Source organism: Stylophora pistillata, chromosome 1 (genome assembly GCF_964205215.1).
Source record: "Stylophora pistillata chromosome 1, jaStyPist1.2, whole genome shotgun sequence".
NCBI classification, from domain to species: domain Eukaryota; kingdom Metazoa; phylum Cnidaria; class Anthozoa; order Scleractinia; family Pocilloporidae; genus Stylophora; species Stylophora pistillata.
This window is the reverse complement of record NC_142519.1, coordinates 43,590,076-43,611,595: the sequence shown is the minus strand read 5'-3', so window position 1 is coordinate 43,611,595 and position 21,520 is coordinate 43,590,076. Positions and strand designations below refer to the sequence as shown.

Below are 21,520 nucleotides of genomic sequence, written 5' to 3'. Positions count from 1 at the left end.
CGCTAAGGCCGACGTCGAAAGTTACATGAAAATGCTATTCACCAAAAATTTTTCCCGCCAAATTTTGAGAGAAGAAATGATATACAACATTTTTTTTCTGGACGGTAAATCGTAAATTTACTAGACAGTGTCCAGCAGAGGTAATCAGGTTGTTTAATTACCCACTGATTCTTTTCCCCGCTAAACATAATTTATGTGGCACGCGGCAGTGAATACCCGCAGATTTGTTCTCCGCAGAGTTCGACCATTACAAGCATAAGAAAAACCATTCAAAGCTAATAGTATGAGGGTGATCTGAAAGACTGTCAATTCATTAAGGTAAAAATATAAATATATCAGAGTAGCCTTCTTGTTTACATCTGTAGTGGTGCCAACTGTTAGGAACTATTTTTAAGCCGTGATTTTTTCACTTGCTTTTGCCTCATAATAAATTTAATGCCCAAATGTAAGTCTTCAAGTTCTATCAGACACAGAGTTTTTACACTTAAATAAATATCGTTATAATTTGTTTTTCTTTTGTTTTTTTTCCAAGAAGAAAATCAGTCAGTGTCGATTGTTAAAGCATAACAAAGATTTCAGACTAGCCTGGCAGTAAAAATGACTTTGTCGTTAATAACAGATGACATAGCAAGAATAACCGCCTCCCGGTTAGCTCAATGGATAGAGCGCTGGACTGTTGTGCGGGAGGTCGAGGGTTCGAGCCCCGGCCGGACCAACACTCAGGGTCTTAAAAAAAAAATTGAGAAGAATTTGCTGCCTTTCTATAACATCAAGAAATGGTTAGATATTCTAGTCTTCTCGGATAGGGACGAATAAATGGAGGTCCCGTCTCCTGCAGGGTTGGGGTAGGAGACGTTAATTTCCCACACACGAGATCACTGTGTGATGGATGTCCTCCCCTGGGGTGGGATGGGTGGGAGGGTGGACTAGCACGAATGGTTCCTATGTTCCTTTCTAGTCCTTCCCCACTGCAAAACTTAATGCAGTGAAAATGGACTAAATTAAAATAGTTCCTATTGTTGCAAGTGAGTTCACCCAATATCCTTAGTTAAACTTTCCAAGGCCACGAGCATTTTTTTACAAGGTTTTCCGCATATTTCATTCTCAACGGCACCTCTAATAAGTCCTTGATACTAGCTAATCGGGATTCTGTAAAACGCGAACCGGATAGATGCGGATGGCGGATGCGGATAGAAAAATGCGGATGAAAAATTGCGGATGGAAAAATGCGGAGGGACAAAAAATTGGTTAGAAAAAAACAACAACAACAACAACAAAAAAAAAACAACTGCCCATTAAACACGTCATTACAGCCGAACCCCGCTATGTCGAGCTCGGTTAAATTCAAGTCCTGCTATCTTGAAGAAAAATCAATTTCCCTCGGATTTACCCTTGTTCCACTGCTAAAACACCAAACTGAGCACTAACTCGCCGATCGAAAACACTTCAAAATGGCCTTAGACGCTGGTAATCAACAAAGAATACAACAAGGCAATAAGGTAGGTCAATTTTATTTCAAAATATGACATTTTTTCTCTCTTTTAAGGTAAACCGATCACATCCCATACAAACCTTTATAAATAAACATTGCGCAACACTGCAAGAGTCACGTCTGCACTTCCATTAATGAGCTTGGGCTGCCTGTGTCACCATACAAATCAATCAATGCTCTCGTTCATGAAACGCTGCCACTCTTTCATGTTGACGTCTGTCGTGATGGAAGTCGTGGTGGAAAGTTCTGGTTCAGAAAGCGGGGAGTTGCCTGTTTTTGAGATCACACGGTGAGTTACTGTTACACTAATGGTTTTGAAGGTGTAGTCTGATCGTCCGGGTGAGTGTAGTCCTGAGAAGGACTGTTGTCGGTGGCAGTGACTGACGTTTCGACAACCTGTGCGGAAGTCATCATCAGAGTCAAGTGAATGATTGTTGTCGGTAGAATGTTCTTATTTCAGTTCGTTTGAAATGATCGGTTGGTTTTGCCGTGATGTTATTGGCTGTAAGACTCAAGTGACGTAAGTCGGTCGTGATTGGTCCGCATAATGGTCGGTTTCCAACCGATCATTTCACACGAACTGGAATAAGAACATTCTACTGACAACAATCATTCACTTGACTCTGATGATGACTTCCGCACAGGTTGTCGAAACGTCAGTCACTGCCACCGACAACAGTCCTTCTCAGGACTACACTCACCCGGACGATCAGACTACACCTTCACATGTTACCCCCGGGTTCAAACCATTTACTGCACTAATGGTTTTGTTATTTTCAATTTGGCTGGTGCTTTCTAACCTCCTGAGCAAACTGTATTATTTTAAATCCGTAATTTGTTTTTTGCTGATTTTCCAATCTTTTTATTCTTACTATTTTGGTTTACCCTCAATTTTTTCCATCCATTGTCTACAATCCGAAGAATTCTAGGAAAGACCACTCGGAAAATCAGTGGCGAGGGAAAGCCGAATCTTTTTGTAGATCAGGATCAGCGATATAAAGTAATATTTGAGATTGAAAGCAAGGCTGATCGGTTAGCTATGGATTTTTAATAATATATTATATTAGCCCAATATTTCGACTAGACAAAACTAGTCTTCCAACGAAACCTAAGTGAGAATGGAAAAGACGGTAACGGTATAAAAGTAATACAAAACTAAGAAATAAAATATGATAGGTGGAGGAATACAATAGAAAGAAAAAAAAAAACAAGTGTAAAGAGGTATCATAAAAATACACGTTATAAGATTGAATCTCACCAGTTTTTCATCTGCATTTTTCTCTCCGCATCCGCCATCCGCATCTATCCGGTCCGCACTTTGCAGAGTCCCCTAGCTAATGAGACACCGTTAATAACAAATGGAATCGGAATCTTTTTCTGATTGGAAGCGAACTGCATGCTAACAAAATAGAACAAGACTTAAAATGCTTTCTACTGTCTGGTTGATATCACATTTTAACTCTGAAAATACGAAAGTAAATTGTAAGTAAGGTAAAACTTAAAGTTTCTTCTGACTGTAAACAAAGTATTTACTGCTTAGGGCTATTTCGAAAGACACCATAGGTCTCCATTGCAGGCTTCGCCCTAATCCGTAATATTTAATCATATATTGCAAAAAATCAAGAGAGTGGGTCGTAGAATTAACGATGGCATTCGCGTTAACGCTTATTTTCCGCACGCGTGAAACAGGTGCAACATTACTTTAGCGTACGAACTTAAGGGTTCGATGAATGATTTATTTCTCGCTAGTGAACCCGAGACCTCTAATTGAATACTTTCGCACATTTCTCTCAGCTCAACTACTTTCAGTATGTTGAGTTTCTCCGCTTTTGAAATTTCGCACACGTTCCTATTTCGGACAACAATAGGATGCTGAGGCGCAGTCACTTGAAGGTTCACTGCTATACGTAGATTCTCAAGCGCAATTTCATTTTCTACAGCTGCTAAATCAGGATCCTCCTCCGTAAATTCCTGGCTCGTAGGATTTTCACTCGTATCTTTTTCCATATGTGTCTGTCGCTGGACTGCTGATAGCTGTGAGAAAAAACTATTTATCTGCTGTGCTGTTCCCCATTGCTGTGGGGTGAACAGCAAATGTCCAGCACCGTCCTTTACAATTTTCATTTGCCGAGCGACCTGAACCGGCTTTGCCTTTTGGCCAGTTCTACAGCCTGTGTCAAACTTCTCAACCAAATACGCTTTTACATGAGCCTCCATTCTCGACGGCTTCTTTGCCGTTTTAATTGCCCATCCCATTGGCTGTTGATCTTTTTTGCTCGAAGAGGGATATGAAAAATCTATTTCTTCTCCGGAGTAAGTTCCAGTTTCATGAAAGCCGGTTCATTAACGCCAGTAAGCCTCTCGGCCCACTTTTTACTGATACTATCATACAGAGACTCCGCTTCTAACTCTCTTAAGTGTTTCCCTGAATCCATGTGTTGTTCAACCTCTTCGAGTGTTTTAAAACTGAGAACACATCCAGTTTCCGTGCTCGGGAAGATTTCAGTGAGAGGCCGAGTGTATTGTGCAATATTACCTCGTTCTTTCGTTCTGGCACGAAAAGGCTGATATTCTTTCATTCCAGTGTCCCCTTGCCTTTCGATAATTACTTTGTCATGCGGAATGAAACAACCTGGACCAACATTATAAGCTCTCCAAGCACGGACTCCCCTTTCCTCAAATAAGAAGTTGTTCAAAAGGCTGATTCCAGGCATTTTGTTTTCCACGCCAACAGACTTAGTGGTATAAACTTGTACAACAGCTACTCTACAGCCTTTGAGGCCACCGTGGGATTCTAAGGCCTCTTTCCTATTTTCTGCAATTATCACGTCATGCTTCTCATCCACCCATCTCTTGATGTGAGCTTTCATGGGGGCAGTTTTCCGGTCGCAAATATCTTTTCCGGCTTCAGGGTCGGAAAAGTCGTAGCGTAATGGTATTACACCAGATCTTGTCCCGATGTACGGAGGGCTGAGGATCAAGGGCCCACTGTGATAACAACCAGCGTTGTCTGATCGTAAAAAAGCTTTGAAGGATTGAAGGGTACGTAGTCATCATTTTGTTGAGTACATGCTCAATGACTGACAACCGTGAAGGTGTTTTGCTTGCAAGTGTAGAAGAGATGCACAAAGCATTCAACTTGACATTTGCCCCCCTCTAACCCATTTTCCAAAGAACTGAGACATCTGCTCTCTGCAGTGCTGCGGCAGATATTTCATCGCCCAGTCCATGATAATCAAGCATGTTTCTTCGTAAAGCTGAGTAAGAGAATTCTGTTCTGCTTCTTCCTGATTAACAGAACGAAGTAAATGTGCTCTCCAGGCTTGGACTGCTCGAGAGTGCTCCTTATTCTCGAGGTTTATTCTAGCTCTCGTTTCGTCGCTGATGACTAACTCATAGATCTTCTTTAGTGTGTCGCGGAAATTCGAATCAAGGGAGTCACATCTATCACAGTGAATGTCATGGCAGTGTGGACATTTTTCATAGAAGTCAGGATTCTCCGGGTCGCTTAAGGCATGAACGGTACAATGCTTGCTGTTGTTTTCGTTTCTACCCACGTGCGTTGAATTTTATAGTCCGTCTTCAAATATCTTTCTGCCTCTTTCAAGTCTCGTCGCATTTTCTCAGCCCAATGCTCCTCTGCCCCGTTTTCTACTTAAGTGTCAACGATTGCGCGCAGGTTGTCAAATGCTTCAGTCCCTTCCGCTCTAATGTTATGAAGCCCATGAAGGGACCTCTGCATCGACGCTTAGCAAATGTCGAGCACTCTAAACAGAGAACTTGTGTTTGCCGCCTCAAACTGCTGCTCTCTGCATTAGCTTGTGTACTGTTCGATAATTCTGGAGGGAATCAAGGTCCGAACAACAGCCGGAATTGTAATGCGTTCGCCAGAGTCAAGCTTAAGAGTTTTTGTTCCAAATGCAACATCTTGATGCAGCTGTGGTTGTGAAATATAGCTAATGAAATGATCAACTTTCCCTGATCGGTTCTTTTTCGGAAGATTGTTTGTTCGGGAACAACCTGCCTCAGTGGCATGCTGACGAGCCTGGTCAATTCTCCACTTAGTTAAACCAGGGATTAACGTTTGCAATTCTCTGCGGCTAAAGTCATTTGCGAAAAGAGATAGGATCTGGCGTTTAGTTTGCCACGACTCCTCTTGATCATGAGCTTTGATCAAGACATCAATGAGCCCAGTGTTTGTGTCGAAATGCTTTCTTTTGGATGAGCTACTCTCGTTCCTCTCGATTATGTCTAAATCATTTTGGATACATTTCCAAAGATCTTTTCCTTTCCCAGGACTAATGACTGACAGCGCAACTGCAACAGCCCCCCTTCCCTTGCGAATATAGTCCTTTTGCTGGGTAGGTGAGATATTGTCCCATGAGGCATTTAAAGTAGAAAGGATGGGACTAAAGCGTCCACTTGTCAGGTTTCCCAGGGCATCGTTCAGTGCCTGTCGTCTCTGATTTTGGATTTCCTTCTCGTCGCACCAAATGCTTACTTCTTTCTCAGGACCGCTGATTTGAGAGGCCTGAGACAAAAGAGTCTCGTCTGCGTCTTCGTGAAGTGGCTGATCTTCTTCAATCACGGTAACTTCACATTCCACTGAGTCCTACCTCCTCATTTTTTTTCCTGGAGTTGTCACAAAGCTTTGCCCTGAAGAGGACTGTACACCAGCTTCCTGTAAAAAAAAAAAAATAGATAGATAAATAACGATTACTAGCCACGCATTAGTCCAATTGTTGAATTCATTGACACGGACTAGCAATCTCCGCCTTTATTATATTGCGTTTATATGTAGTTACATTGAAAGCACTTGTTCTCTCTTCTGAAGTTTCATTATTGGTCAGTTCTCAGACCACAGCAAACTAGTTGATGATATCTAACTAGGCAGTGGATTAATGAATCCTAACGTCAGTAGCCTGGGACCAGCCTCAGCAGTGGGGGGATAAACGAAATGTCAGATCAGCAAGGGAGAAAATAAATCGGTGAATGAAGCGAGCCAAGCGGTAGTCTGGGAAGGGAAAAAGGGTGGCGCTCTGTTTCCTCTCGTTTTTTTCCTTTTTTTCCCGCTGTGGAGCTTAATCCCAGATTATAACGCTATTTATTTTGCACATTTTAACTAAACGAACCCATTTTTTTTTACAAAATAGTCCTTACCACATAAACGCCATTTAAATAGGCTACCTCCGAGTTCCAAAAACCCTCACTTTCAAAATGAGGCCAAGTGCACAACCTTTCTTGTGAAAATGAGTTTCATTTGCATGAGCATGAGAATGAAAAATCATTTCCATTTTTAAGGCTGATCACTTAGCCTCGTTTGATGCAGAGGCCCTAGTGAACTCGGAAATGGTCTATTATTCCTCAGAAGATAAATAGCATGCGGCCCATTATAGAAGAAAATATTTCAGTTGCTTCAGTTAATAAGACCATTGCATCTTCAAGATGGGGTCATCGTGAGTTCGAATCCCATATGTCAAAATTTATACGAACATGGACTTGGCTATCCCCCTTGGGTTAGAATTTACGGAGTCAGACCGGTCTTCGAGGACTGCTTGGGTTCAAATCCCTTCGTTCACATGTTTTTATCATTGCAAAATCACATTGTTTTCCCAACGTTAATTCCATCGACAGTTCCAACTATCTAATGTAAACTTCTAGTAAACTCAAGTAATTAGTAAGTCAACTCTCGCTTTCGCTCAGGACTGGACTTTATACAATGCTATTAAGCTGACCTGTTCCATGCTTTTATCCAAATCCACATCAAAATCAATCTCTTCAGTGTCACTTCTCTCGCGCTTTTTACAGTGTTCCAGCCTACAACTTGTGCAGATTGCTATCAAGAGTAATCAACAACAGAAAACAATCAGAACTGAAGCCTGCTCATTTTAAAGTGCCACACCCATACCCCTCCCTCCCAGACACTTTAGTGGAAATGAACAATGCAAGAAGATCACAATTCTTTTTGCTACACCAACAGTATTTTTTTTGTTTTAATTTTTATATTAACATAATGCATATTTACTGAAAAGTTTGTGTTGAGAGTTAAACATATAACTACGGTGGCTCTCAAGGGCCATCCACCTATAAAAATTTTCATGACTTTATCGAGCGATAAGTTTTGCTAAGTCCATTCTTTCAAAACATTTGCAATCAACATTAACGCGCGATAGATAAACTTATCGCGCGATAGAACAACTTATCGCGCGATAGAACTACTTATCGCGCGATAGAACAACTCATCGCGCGATAGAGTGTTCTATCGCGCGATAGAACAACTTATCGCGCGATAGAACAACTTATCGCCCGATAGAACAACTTATTGCGCGATAGAACTACTTATCGCGCGATAGAAAAACTTATCGTGCGATAAAGTGTTCTATCGCGCGATAGAACAACTTATCGCGCGATAGATCAACTTATCCCGCGATAGATAATATTATCGCGCGATAAATTTATTACTCGCTCCCATAGCCCCACGACCATTACCACGTGGTCACATCTATAGCAAGATGGCGAACCAAGTTTCCGAAGGTGAGTAATGTCCACGAATTAAAGACTTTTGTTCTAGATTTTTGAGCAAGAGACGGTAATCTTTGGATTAAACTAAACTATTTTGCTATGCTATCTTATTAAGTGGAGTTAAAGATATGAGAGGGACTTTATTGCTCTATATTTGAAAGATTGTTTATGAATGTAAGGTGTAGGAATACGTTTTTAAACTATATAAGGTGTATAAGGTGAAAGATTGTTTATGAATATACGGCGTAGAAAGCATAGAAATATAATTTAATTTAACCCAAACATTACCGTCTCTTGCTCAAAAATGAAGAATAAAAGTCTTTATTTCTTGGACAATTACTCACGTTCGAAACTTGGTTCGCCATCTTGCTATGTATGTGACCATGTGCTAATGGTCGTGGGGCCATGGGAGCTAGTAATAAAATTATCGAGCGATAATATTATCTATCGCGCGATAAGTTGTTCTATCGCGCAATAAGTTGTTCTATCGCGCGATAAGTTGTTCTATCGCGCAAGAAGTTATTCTATCGCGCGATAAGTTGTTCTATCGCACGATACAGTGTTCTATCGCGCGATAAGTTGTGTTATCGCGCGATAAGTTGTTCTATCGCGCGATACAGTGTTCTATCGCGCTATAAGTTGTTCTATCGCGCGATAAGTTGTTCTACCGCGCGATAATGTTGATTGCAAATTTTTTGAATGAATGGGCTTAGCAAAACTTATCGCGCGATAAAGTCATGAAAATTTTTATAGGTGGATGGCCCTTGAGAGCCACCGTATATAACTGATAATACTATCACCAGTCCAATTTTATATGAGACATAATTCGCAGACCGGCTCCATATGGCACGCGCGCAAACAGCAACTTTAAAATAACTTTCAGATAAGATTGGTTTTTGATAAGCGTGAACGTTATCAACTTCGCTTTATTCTATCAGCGTTTTTTATTCTATTGGCATATATGTTTTTTAACTCGTGTACTATTAGTGAATCACCTTCACATGGTTTTGTGCTGTTTACTTTGGCTCAATATTACATGCCTCTAAAAGCTAAATTACTAGCACACGAAAGAACAATGCAATGAACCGCACGTATCAGACGTCCCATAACCTAAACAACAAGTGAGTACGCGAGAATTAACTAAATGTATAAAGAGAAGTCTTCACTTACCTGCTCCAATAGGAACAATCTCCTTGAACTCAACAAATAAAGTGTCTTTATCATCCTCTCTTAACTTACCAATACGTCCCGCCCGGTTTAGTATCAGTTCCGATTCGCTGAACAAACAAACAAACAAACAAACAAACACTTCATTTACCGATGGTAGAATACATTATTACCGATTACCCGGTAGTTTACATAATGGCCCCCAACAAATCCTACTTAATATAAAAATACCTAATAAAGAATTCATAATACTAAAAATTGTACTTAAAACGTCCTACTGATCTTAAAATGCTCTATTAAGTATTTTCTTTAATAAAATTTTTCAGTGACGTTATCTTAAAATTTGAGTGGTAAGTTGTTTCTAAAAGAGTTTCCTAGTTTATTCCATAGCCTACATGCACTTGAGTGGAAAGTTCTAAGCCCTGATTTTCTTTTACAAAATGGTGTCAGAACATCATTGAAGATAGCAGATCTAGTACAATAACCATGTGTAGATCTGACATATTTAAAATATGAACGAAAATATTCAGGACAATGACCTTGGCTAATTTTATGTAGCATACAAAGTTTTCTAACGGGTGCAATGTCATCAATAGGTAACGAGCCTTATTTATTAAAAAGTTCAACGGAACTATCGTTGATGGTGGCGTCCAAAATTAATCTCCCGCATCGTTTTTGTACTTGTAATTTGTACTGACTTCTGCGTCTCCTCGACCACGCTTTGGACTAATTTCAAGACTTATGAGGAGCCAATCAGAACACAGGATTCGCGTCATCTTTCCGCTGGTGCTGCCAGCTATATAATAGTTGACTAATCGCGCGATAAAGAAAAATTTATCACGCGATATTTTAGTTCTATTGCGCGATAAAATGTGGCATGTCCTCTGTAGGCCAAGTTTTCCAGACAGGTTTTAAGAAAATGGGGTCGTAAAACAAATCATCTCCGTCTCTGTTGAAAACAGCCCAAAGAAAGAAAAACCTTCGTGAGCGCATTTTTAGTTTCAATTTTTTTTGGTCGTTCGAGACAGGGAGATTTTAGTCTTTTTCTTCAGCCAAAGTCCACCAATAGAGCTAAGCCCATGATCAGTCATCTTGAGCTCCGCTCTACCAGCTAACTATAGCTACAAATTAAATCCAATCTTGAACTTATTTCGAGGCAGTTTTCTCTTTCTCTCCTTCTTGGTATTTTTGGAATATTCCTGCGCGACAGCGTGACCTGATCAGTTAACAAGTCACGTTTAAGAGACCTTGAACTTGACACTGGGATTGACGAGGACTCTCTTTCGGAGTTGAGTTGAGTTGAGTTTTGTGACCTTTTCGCACCATGACTTTGTTGATTGTTTTGATTGAAATGCAAGACTTTTCCAAGGCTTTATTTTCATTCAAATACTTACGCAACGTAAACATATATTTCATTTTTGTTGGAGGAGTTTACACTGTAGCCTCTCTATCAGAAAAAGCCGGATTTCTTATTTCACGTTAATTTTCCTAAAGGAACAAAGTTTAGTAATCATAGAAATTAAAAAGAAAACGACTAGCTAGGTAGCGGGAACGTGGGTAGTGCTTTATGTAATCCATACAAAATCTTTTGGCCGATTACTACGCTAATGAAAAACCTGATTAACCACACGTGCCTGACTGTCGATAGAGCTTGTCAACAGTCCCCTAACGGCAGTTGGAGTTAACTCCGAATGAAGTAGCTTGTAAGGGAGTGGTAAGGAAGGGGGAGCGCCCTCTTCCTTACCCATTCCCCGTCATCGCTGTTTTTCCTCCCGCTTTCCTTTTCGTACCGTCTTCGACTTAAGAGCCTGTTCAGATGCTATTGTCGATCTGGCAAATGTTATAGATTTTCTTAAAAAAAAATTAAATTACTTCAAAACGATCCAGAGACTGGCACTATCTTTTCGCAACCTCCACTTATTTCATTCAAACGCGACAAAAACATAGGCAATTTTTTGGTCAGAAGTTCATTCCAAACTAATGACCAACCCGGCACTCTTAAATGCGCTCGCGCACGATGCAAAACTTGTCCCTTCATTCACAACGCTGAGAAAATATCGGGAGCCATGCGATCCATTAAGATCACCGATCACTTCAAGTGCACCTCCGCCAACGTTATCTATTTCATAGCTTGCACTTATTGCAAAAAGTTATACATCGGCGAAACAGGAAGACGACTAGGTGACCAATTCCGAGTACACCTTCGCGTCGTGGAAAGGAATGACAAGGACGCATCTAAACCAGTCGCTAGACACTTTAATCTACCTAATCATTCTAAGCAACATATGGCTATCTGCGGTCTTTCCTTACATTTAGGCAACACGGAAAACCGAAAAACTCTTGAACAAAGTTAATTTTCCAAATCGGCACTCTTAATCCCACAAGTATCAACGAACGCTTTTCATTCCACTACTTTGTTCGTGTTTTTCTCGTTGCCGTGTTCCCACCAATGGCGTAGCTGCGCTTTCTGCATATAAAACCACATACAACCCAAAATTCCTCCATTCGCTCTGACGAAGGGCTAACGCTCGAAACGTCAGCTTTTTTACTCGTTACGGTGGCCAATTTACTATTTCAACTTAGCTGATATAACCAATTAAGCATGAAAAAAGCCCAACGGGATTTAGTTTTTTTTGTATATATAGATCAGTGATATGTGTCTAATTAATCAGAAAAGTTATTGACTTTAATAGTTGGCTCATTAGTTCACACCAACCTGCTACTCGCTTGTTTAGGCCTAGCATCCCCTGTAGTAATTTTCTGTAACGTTTCGATTTCTTCAGTCATACAGTCCACTTTGTTCTTACATTTCCCCATGGCTATTTCCTGCTTTTCCTGTTTCAGCAATACATCTTGAGTCCAAGAGGGAATACAACTGTTTTTCATCCTCTGTGAAAGTATTATCAATATATTACGATAAACAGTCATAGGGGCAGTTCTGTCTGTTTCGGTTGCCCAAGCTCAGAGTGTTCACAATCGATCAACTTTCCAGAGTAATAAATGATACCAAGGGTACTGCTTTACTGCGCTCTATAATTTGTCTGTAGAACTTGTGACACTGACCTTAACAAACAAGATGCAAAGGAAAAAACAGAGCAACAGAGCTCATTGATGCCGTCGGTTATCAGTAGAAAGAATCCTCATCGACAACTTAAAATATTTTTGGCACCTCTAACGGACTCTTTTAATATCTTTCGTTCTGGTTTTACCCAAAGCGTTGAAACCTCTACAAAGCAGTGCCTATTTTCCTTTTTGTCGAGGTAAAGTGTGAAATGGAGGCGAGACTCACCAAGTGACGTCCTTTTTCGTTCTCCGAATTTGGCGATCCCCTTCGGATATCTCCTTCTCTTACTCCACTGCAACAAGACCACATAAATAGAGAAGACAAGAAAAGTAGTACCTCGTCAGTAAAGTGTTTTAAAGACGAGTGATTTTGAAAGATGGTTAAGTTGTGAAAACGTTCCGACCACGTTTCCGTTATCACGAAGTTCAAGTAATGATGATAGTGATAATAAGATAATAATAATGATAATCATGATAATAATAGTTAAAATCTTAATAATAATTGACCACTCCTCCAATGAGGCTTTTCAGTGCTAATAGTGACAAATTGTAAATAAACTTTCATTCTAACACCTTGCGCAAATACACTTTCGTAACACTTCAGATTCGAAGTCTAAATGACCTCCTCCAGAGGGTCAGGTTCGCATCACTGGATCTTTTCATCAAAGAATGTCGCCACGATATTAACAAACTTAAATTCAATCGTAGCACCAAATTTTCCAATCTCTCCTTTGAAGAGTGGTCGCCACTAAAAAAAAAACTAAAAAAACCCAGACAATTCATCAAAGCAGCCGACAAGGGCGGCGCAGTAGTTGTTTTGGAGGACCGATGTTTACTAAAAAGAAGCTTTGCGGCAACTTTCTGACACCTCTTTTGATCGAAAGGTTGACAAAGATCTCACTTTCACTAATCAAAACATTGTCAAAAATACAAAATTAACGAACTCAGCTAAACAAGCTAAATAAGAACATAGTTCTTGACAAGAATTGCCGGCCACTGCAAAAAATCTTATCATTACCACTCCTAGAACTTCTTCTATTTACTTTTTCTCTAAAATTCACAAACCTAACAACCCAGGTCGACCCATTGTCTCGTCTCCCAGTTGTCCCACCGAACTTATTTCCAACTATTTAGACAACATTATGGCTCCCATCGTCAAAACTTTACTATCATATATCAAAGACAGCCGATACGCTCTTCAAATTTTTCGCGACTTTAATTTCCTCGGCCAAGGCAAACTTCTTTTCACTGTGGATACTACATCTCTTTATACTGTCATTCCCAATAACGAAGGTCTTCGGCCCTCAAACAATTTTTTCATCAACGCATTGTTAAGGAACCTAGATCTGAAACACTACTTCGCCCAGCCGAACTAGTGCTTACACTCAATTGTCTTTCATTCGGGGACAATTATTTCAAACAAACTAATGGCGTAGCCATGGGTATTAAAATGGAACCCAGCTATGCCAATCTCTTTGCAGGTTTTGTCGAATACTAATTTTTCAGCCAATAAATGGCCCCAAACCTGAACTCTGCAGTCGCTATATTGACGATTGTATCGGCGCTTCCTCCTCTACCCCGCAGAGAGTAGTCAGTAGTCAGTAGTAGATACTTTTATTTAGCTAGGGTAACTCGTACAGTTACAAAAACTGATATCCTTAGAGGCCCTAGATAAAAGAATTATAAAAAAACTCAAAACTAATCCTAACTAAGCTAATAGAAGAAAAATCCTAAGAGGTTAAAATTCATTAAACTATTCATAAAAACTACAAATTACCATTAAAAACTTCACATCCATGATAATAAAAAGGTTTTTTCGTACATTCTAGTTTGATGGAGGGAAGACGAAGATGATTACTTTGCTGCGTCTTTCTCTGTACGATATCTCTATTAAAATAAAAGTGGTCCATTAAAAATTGCGGCCATCGCTTATCTAGACATTTCTTCACAAGGGTTAACGTGTGAATCTCCCGTCTAAGTCCCAGCGTATCATAATTAAGGTAAGCTAGCGCTTCATCACTGCTGTTAGTTTGCATGATAATCCTTGCCGCACGTCTCTGCAATTTTTCTATACTATCAGCATTCGTACGGCCGCAACAGTTCCAAACGGTATCACAATAATCAAGAACAGGAAGAATAAATGATCTATAAATTATACTAGTAGTATGCATACTAATGCTCCGCCTGGTGCGGCCAAGAATTCCTATTCTCTTACTAACTTTGCTTACTACATAATTTACGTGCGTGTTCCATGAAAGCGACTCATCCAAGATTACACCTAGGTATTTATACTCAGCAACCCGTGTTAGCTCCTTGCCATCGATATTCACAGAGAGATTAGAATTTGCTAACCAGTAGAGCCAGTACCAAATAAAACACATTCAGTTTTGCCTCGGTGAATAAAAGGGCTGTTGTCTAAAAGCCAGTCATTAACCTTGGCAATTTCATTGGTAAGTGTACTACTTATTTCTTGGGCATTACTAGCAGTGAAATAAATAACTGTATCATCAGCGTACATCAGAATCAGGGCAGATCGTTGACAAACAGGACAAAGAGTAAAGGGCCAAGAATTGACCCTTGCGGGACACCCGAGGTTATAAGACATGGATCAGAGTTTTCTTTCCCAAAACTTAGGAGTTGTTTTCGGTCTGTCAGATAGTTTCCGAACCAGTTTAACTCAATGTCCTTAAGTCCATATGACCCTAGTTTGCTAATAAGTATTTCGTGATCAACAGAGGAGCTAACTACAACCGCAGTCAATTCCTTTCAACCAGCCCTAAAATATACCTAGGAAATTTCCGACAGTTCTTTATCCTTTTCAGACATCAAAGTTTCAATTAAAGAAAATGGTATATGCACTAGTGTGTATCACAAACCTACAGACTCGCACTACTTTCTGTATTCATATTCGCACCCATCTCATGTCAAGAGTTCCCTTCCCTTTTCTCAGTTTCAAGGACTTCGTCGTTTATGTAGAGATGTCACTGTGCCAGTTTTTCGAAAAAACGTGGTTACCACAAACGTGGTTAAGTACAGCTGCAGTACCATTTTTGAAGTACACTTTAAGTATACTGTTCGAGTGAAAATCATTTTCCTTGTTGATGATGTAGGGTATAGACCACTTTCATAAATGGCTGCTGGATTAATATTCTTTTGTTCAAATTTAAATTTGCCTAGGTGGCCTCGTTCTCCAGTACAAAATTCAAAAGAATACATTATCTCAAGCGAGGCCACCCAGGCAAATTTACATTTAAACAAAATATTAATCCGGCAGCCATTTATGAAAGTGGTCTATAAGTATACTTGAAATCTCTCACACAAATGTAACTCATGGTCAGATCTGATTAAGTAGGAAAAACTATACTGAAAAGGTACTGAGTTGCCTCAGTTGAAATAGCAGTGTCTTTTCATGTATCTGTTTCCTAATTTTCCGCGCAGTTATATTTGTTTGTTAATAGTTATCAACGACCGCTGTTAATTCATTCCATTAATTCATTCTTGTTTTTCTCGTCACCATGTTCTTACCAATAGCATAGCTCCACTTTCTGCACATAAACACACACACAACCCACAATTCCTCCATCCGCTCTGACATTAAGGGATAACGCTCCAAACGCCAGCTTTTTAACTCTTTTACAGTGGCCAATTTATAATTTCAACTAAGCTGATAAAACCAAATTACCATGTTACACCCACTGACGCAAGCACCCCAGCTTCTTTAGAAACTACCTTTATTCCTTAATTTTCACATTTAGAAAATGGGGGAGAAAGTATGTTGAAGTTATACATGTTTTTACTCAGGCTGTTTGAAAGATGCATTTAGTAAGGTCAAAGAAAAAATTTAGAGGAGGCATGATCTTTCTTTAGGTCAGGTTGATGAACCACTGAGTAATAAACTAAACACTTATACTGTCACAAGTCAGATGATGTTGTCATTAGTATTAGCTAATGGAAAGAAATTAGTGGAGGACCCAGTTTTGCCAATTAATTTAGTTGCAGCTGAGGCATTGTGAGTCAGTAAGTTAGTTGATAACACATGTCATGGTTTTTATTAAATTGTTTTTCACTGCTACTCTTGAAAATCATTTCTACAGCTGACTATAATATATGTGTTTACTCTTTCATCACCTCGTCAGCAAGAGTTATTGGAGGCTTGATGCTCATCACCATTTTAAGGATTTTCACAATTTTGAAAGGAATTGAATTAAGAAATGATCTTTCCTAAGATCATGTTAATCTTAGACTCTTGAAACCTTTTTAAATGGTTCCAAAGGTTCTTTGTAGAAATCCATACAAGTGCAGCCAAATCATCTATTTTTCATTAGCTGACATTGTGTCATCTCTATAAAAACAAAACAAAACTAAACTAAACTAAAAAAAATAAATAAATAAAAACACGAGGGAAATGAATTCAATTTTTCATATCCTATAATCAGCAAATGCTGACTGATGAATAAGTGGCTCAGTTATTACAGAAGATGTACTAATTTCTCATGACATAAATTTCAATAGACCAGCAGATAAAATTGAATCAAGCAAAGAAATGATCCCCACAAGTAGACCGTAATTTCTTATAAAAAATTGCAGAAAAGAAGCCAGAAAACATTCAGGCCTCAATGCTAAGTGTTCCTGAAACAGTTATTAAAACAGTGCAAGATAGAATTTTCAAATTCTTGTGGATAAATAAAAAATATGAAGTAAAATATGGTGGTGTGAACTTCCCAAATGTCCACTGTGGTAAAATCACTACACTTGAGCTGGTTAGGCAGGTTTCTAAATTTCACAAATGAGACCTGGCAAGCTATCCCTAACAGTTATTTTAATAAATATGGAAGATTATCTTTCCTATTGAAATGTAATTACAACTCTAAGCACTTTGTCAAGAAAATGCCTCTTTTTTATAGCGAGATGTTAGACTATTTCAAATAATTACGCAGGGGTTATCCTGATGTTTACAATAGTGAATTTATTCTTTGGAACAATAAAGAAATTACAATAGAGAGCAAATCTATTTTCTGGAAATATTTGTTTGGAAAAGTACTCATATTAAATAGAGATGGTAAGTTCTTATCTCTAGAAAATTTTCAAAGGAAATATAATGTTGAACCAAACTATTAAAAATTTTCAACTTATTGCTGCAATCCCAAACTATTTGAAGAGAAAAGCACAGGCAATTTACCTGCTGTAACACACAGACATATATTAGAAGAATGGGATATTTTCTATCAGTCTAAAAACAAAGTTATCTCTAACTAAATGTAGATGTAAAGATTACCACAAATTACTTCAAGAAAAGATTAGGGCAGAAACTACTGCCGCTAAAAGATGGTCAAGACATTTGGTGAACTTTGACTCTCAGGTTGGAAACAGATCTTACACAATTAAAACTTACAAAACAACAAGTGACAAAAAGCTAAGAGGATTTGGTTATAAGATTTTTCCCAGAATATATTGTCACAAATAAGGAACTCAAGCAATTCAAAATCAGAAATGATGACTTACTGCTTTCAATGCAAAAATCCTGATTCACTAGACCACACCTTCTTGGTCAGTGCCCTGTGAGTATTCAATTCTATCCAGAAATCATATAGTGGTTCAATATTTTTAATAAAACCCACATAAATTTATCTGTTGACCAAATTTTACTTCAGGTTTACCCCCCTCCGGGCATTAGCGATATTACCTCCGACACCGACTGGATTTGCTTATCCTTATTAACAAAAGATACATAAACAGTGGTAAAAATAATGAGAAAAATCTCAATAAGTTACAATTTATACAAGGAAAATTGAGAACTTTATCTAAGGTAGTAAAATACAAATTAATATTGTCAACAAACCTTTTTTTTTTTTGCTTTTTTGTTCACATCATGTGTTATTTCAAAATAATAATAACAATGAAAAAAAGAAAAGAGATGTGGATAATGTAAGAAAAGTATTGTAATTGCCATTGGTGTACTGTAAATACCATATTTAACTAAGTTAAACGTAAACATATAATTAGCCATGTAAGTGATATAGTATATTGTTATTAGTCAGCGCTCTAACAATTGGCTTGTTAGCTCAATTGGGAGAGTGCTGCACTAGTATCGCAGAGGTCAGTGGTTCGAATCCCGTACAGGTCTGATTTTTTTCAGGTCTGATTTTCGCTATAAATAGCACTTTCTACTGCGAGGATCGTGCATCATACATATCTATAACCGCAGTTCAAAATATATGAACTTCGTATATTCATCATATCTGATTTATCATCATGGGTTTATTACGAATCAACTTAATGGCCTGCTCCCTAAGTTGGCTTGTTAGCTCAATTGGTAGAGCGCTGCACTAGTATCGCAAAGGTCAGTGGTTCGAATCCCGTACAGGTCTGATTTTTTTCAGGTCTGATTTTCGCTGTTGCATATATAGCGCTTTCTACTGTGAGGATCGTGCATCATACGTATCTATAACCCCAGTTCAAAATATGTGAACTTCATATAATCATCATATCCAATTTATCATCACGGATTTATTACGAATCAACTTAACGGCCTGCTCCCAGTTGGCTTGTTAGCTCAATTGGTAGAGCGCTGCACTAGTATTGCAGAGGTCAGTGGTTCGAATCCCGTACAGGCCTGATTCTTCTTTTTTTTTCCGGTCTGATTTTCACTATAATTGCATAAATAGCGCTTTCTACTGCAAGGATCGTGTATCATACGTATCTATAACCGCAGTTCAAAATATATGAACTTCATATATTCATCATATTGTTATTAGTGCAAGTTAAAGCAGCATTGTAAGTAATGTATTGTATTGCAGTGTACTGTACTGTATTAAAAAAATTAATAAAAAATAAATAAATAAAAAAGGAAAACAAAAAAAAATCAGATGATTAGAAGAAAAATGAAAAAATAAAAAAAATTCAGGCATTGAAAGGATTTGAACCCCTGCCTTCAAGATACTAGTTGGGAAGTCTACTACCAGCTGTCAGCTATAAAGCCACATGTTAATGGACAAAATTTAGAGGCAAACCTAAATCAAAATTTTCAATAAATAATTCAATTTGAGCTGCAGTTGAAAATTCAGCAAAGAAATGGCCCTTACAAATGGACTGGACGTTGTAGTACCAAGAGAGAGAACTGAGCTAAGAAGCCATGTTCAGTAAAAAAACTAAGAACAATTAACTCATTTGCCCACAAATGCTAAAAAGGAAAGATTTTCAATAAGGGTTATCATAGAGATGCCCAGCATTACTACTGAAAGCTTAATCCAATATGATTCAAATTACTAAAAAACTTTGTGCTCTATAATAAATATGTGGTTGCCATGACACCAACACATGAGAATTGTACCAGTGAGAAACATTAAACAGTGATAAGAGTTTCCATCAGAAAGTCAACCTGTAAAACTAACATGTATTGTAAATGGTACAGGAGATAAAGCACTATTAGATATGGTGCCAATCATGCTAAAGCAATCTAAAATTGTGGAGAAAGAAATTAAGATGAGACAACAGAGCTGTCTGTCTGAGCCTATGTACAACTGTACAGTATATCCGTCACCATTTTGATCCCTAATTCATTCTTCTATGTTGTTTTATTGGTGACTGTTTTTTTTCCTTGGGTAACATTGATGCTGATGTACTTATATTGCAGATCAGTTTATTCACATTATAGTGACTTTGGACCCCAAAATGTAACAAGTATGTCTGTCTACAAGAACTATGCTGAAAACAATACCATTAATACTCAGCGTACTAACAGTATAAAACTACTCACTCAGGTTTAATTAATAGTCTGGGCACATACAACTTTGTAAGGGGTTTTAGGAGGGCTTATAAATAAAGGGCCTTACAAACACAGTGTATATATCTGAGGGGGCTTAAATTTATAACCAGAACAGAAACACTTTGATACGAGCTGTAGCAGCAGTCATCAAAATATGTTTTACATTATTTTGAGAAACTGCATTCATGAGGATTTGAGTTAATGAATCTCTTGATACATTTTGTTTCTAGTACACACTGTACATCAATACATATATTGTTTTGTTGTGTAGTATGTATCACTGAGTATTTTGATAAGTTGCACTGTATTTTGACAAGCCTGTAGGGCAAGTCAAAATACAAACAATGAGTAAAAATTCATTCTCAGTAATACTACACAACAAAACGTCTAATAAGAGATCTATTATCCAACATGCCAAATTCTTATTTCAGTGCAAACGAATTTAATTCGCAGATATTTCTGAAGTACAAATATCGCATGATATTTGTACTCATCTCTGCACGTTTTTTGTACTCTACAAATCACAATTGCATAATAAGTATATCTCATCCGACCTTTTTTAGTGTAGTATTGCTGAGTATTTTTACGAGTTGTGCTATATTTTGATGAGCCCATAGGGCAAGTCGAAATACAAACAACGACTAAAAATACTCAGTGATACTACACAAAAAAACGTCTAATAAGAGATTATTATCCAACACGCCAAATTGTTATTTCAATGAGGGCGAATTTCGCGGATATTTCAGGAGTACAAATATCGCGTGATATCTGTACTCGTCTCGCGCGTTATTTGTACTCTAGCACAATTGAATAATAAATGTAAAACTATATATATAAGGAGGAACCACGTTAACTAATTTTGTCGATTTCTCTCCTCACTTTATGACCGGTATTGATGAGTTTTGAATGTTTAAAATAATCGCCTAAATTTCGTGGTGTTTGTTGTGACTAACTATAACCAAAACGAAAAAATCAAAAGGTTGGTCTATCTTTGAGTAGTCCAACGAGGTTAGGTAAATGGACTGGACGTCATTGTTTTGTCCACCAATCCATTGCTTGGTGGTCAGTTCTTTCAGCATTTGTTAAAGGATAAGCACGCAGTGGTCCTAATAAGATACATTTCATAGACATCGAATAAGTTAAAAGTCTCGTTTAAGACCTCTCACCTGTCGAAGTATAAATTCGAATTTTCATCCAGGAGGGTTTGAAGTTACTTCTCACATTCGATGTACAAAGTGAAGAAGAGAATACTCTTCTTACAGAAAAGATTGTCAAATGTAACACAGCTGTCGAAACAAACCGTCCTGACTATAGACGACTTTCATAAATGGCTGCCGGATTAAAATTCTTTTGTTTACATATAAATTTGCCTGGGTGGCCTCGTTCTCCAGTACAAAATTCAAAAGAATACATTATCTCAAGCGAGGCCACTTGGGCAAATTTAAATTTAAACAAAAGAATATTAATCCGGCAGCCATTTATGAAAGTGGTCTATACAGTGCGACATCAAC

At 38.3% G+C, this 21,520-nt stretch overlaps 2 protein-coding genes across 3 annotated transcripts; both read right to left on the bottom strand.

The window, feature by feature from the left end:
- Positions 1-1,116: 1,116 nt before the first annotated feature.
- LOC148742684 (uncharacterized) lies at positions 1,117-6,101 on the bottom strand (the record flags this gene model as incomplete). The annotated part of the gene is made up of 2 exons (XM_088748095.1): positions 1,117-1,762; positions 2,751-6,101. A coding segment is annotated over one exon (795 nt), but the record flags the coding sequence as incomplete, so codon positions are not given.
- On the bottom strand, positions 6,039-21,474 carry LOC111319236 (uncharacterized). Of its 2 annotated transcripts, XM_088758210.1 has the most exons (6): positions 21,176-21,474; positions 12,471-12,537; positions 11,898-12,070; positions 9,185-9,291; positions 7,228-7,328; positions 6,039-6,173 (listed from the first exon to the last, which is right to left on the bottom strand). In XM_088758210.1, the coding sequence occupies exons 3-6, from the start codon at positions 12,065-12,067 to the stop codon at positions 6,105-6,107; spliced, it is 447 nt and encodes a 148-aa protein (XP_088614336.1). In that variant the 5' UTR covers positions 12,068-12,070; positions 12,471-12,537; positions 21,176-21,474; the 3' UTR covers positions 6,039-6,104. The 2 variants fall into 2 exon arrangements, with proteins under 2 accessions (XP_088614336.1, XP_088614328.1); XM_088758202.1 differs by lacking the exon at positions 21,176-21,474 and having other exon boundaries at positions 12,471-15,354.
- Positions 21,475-21,520: the final 46 nt, after the last annotated feature.

Bases quoted from the DNA above. Each gene is read 5' to 3' on its own strand.
- LOC111319236 (XM_088758202.1), bottom strand. From the start codon at position 12,554: ATGTGGTCTTGTTGCAGTGGAGTAAGAGAAGGAGATATCCGAAGGGGA. The intron at 9,292-11,897 runs GTTGGTGTGAAC...TTGTTTGTTCAG, and splicing joins CCTAAACAAGCGAGTAGCAG to CGAATCGGAACTGATACTAA. The intron at 6,174-7,227 runs GTCAGCTTAATA...TTTTTTTTACAG, and splicing joins TGGATAAAAGCATGGAACAG to GAAGCTGGTGTACAGTCCTC.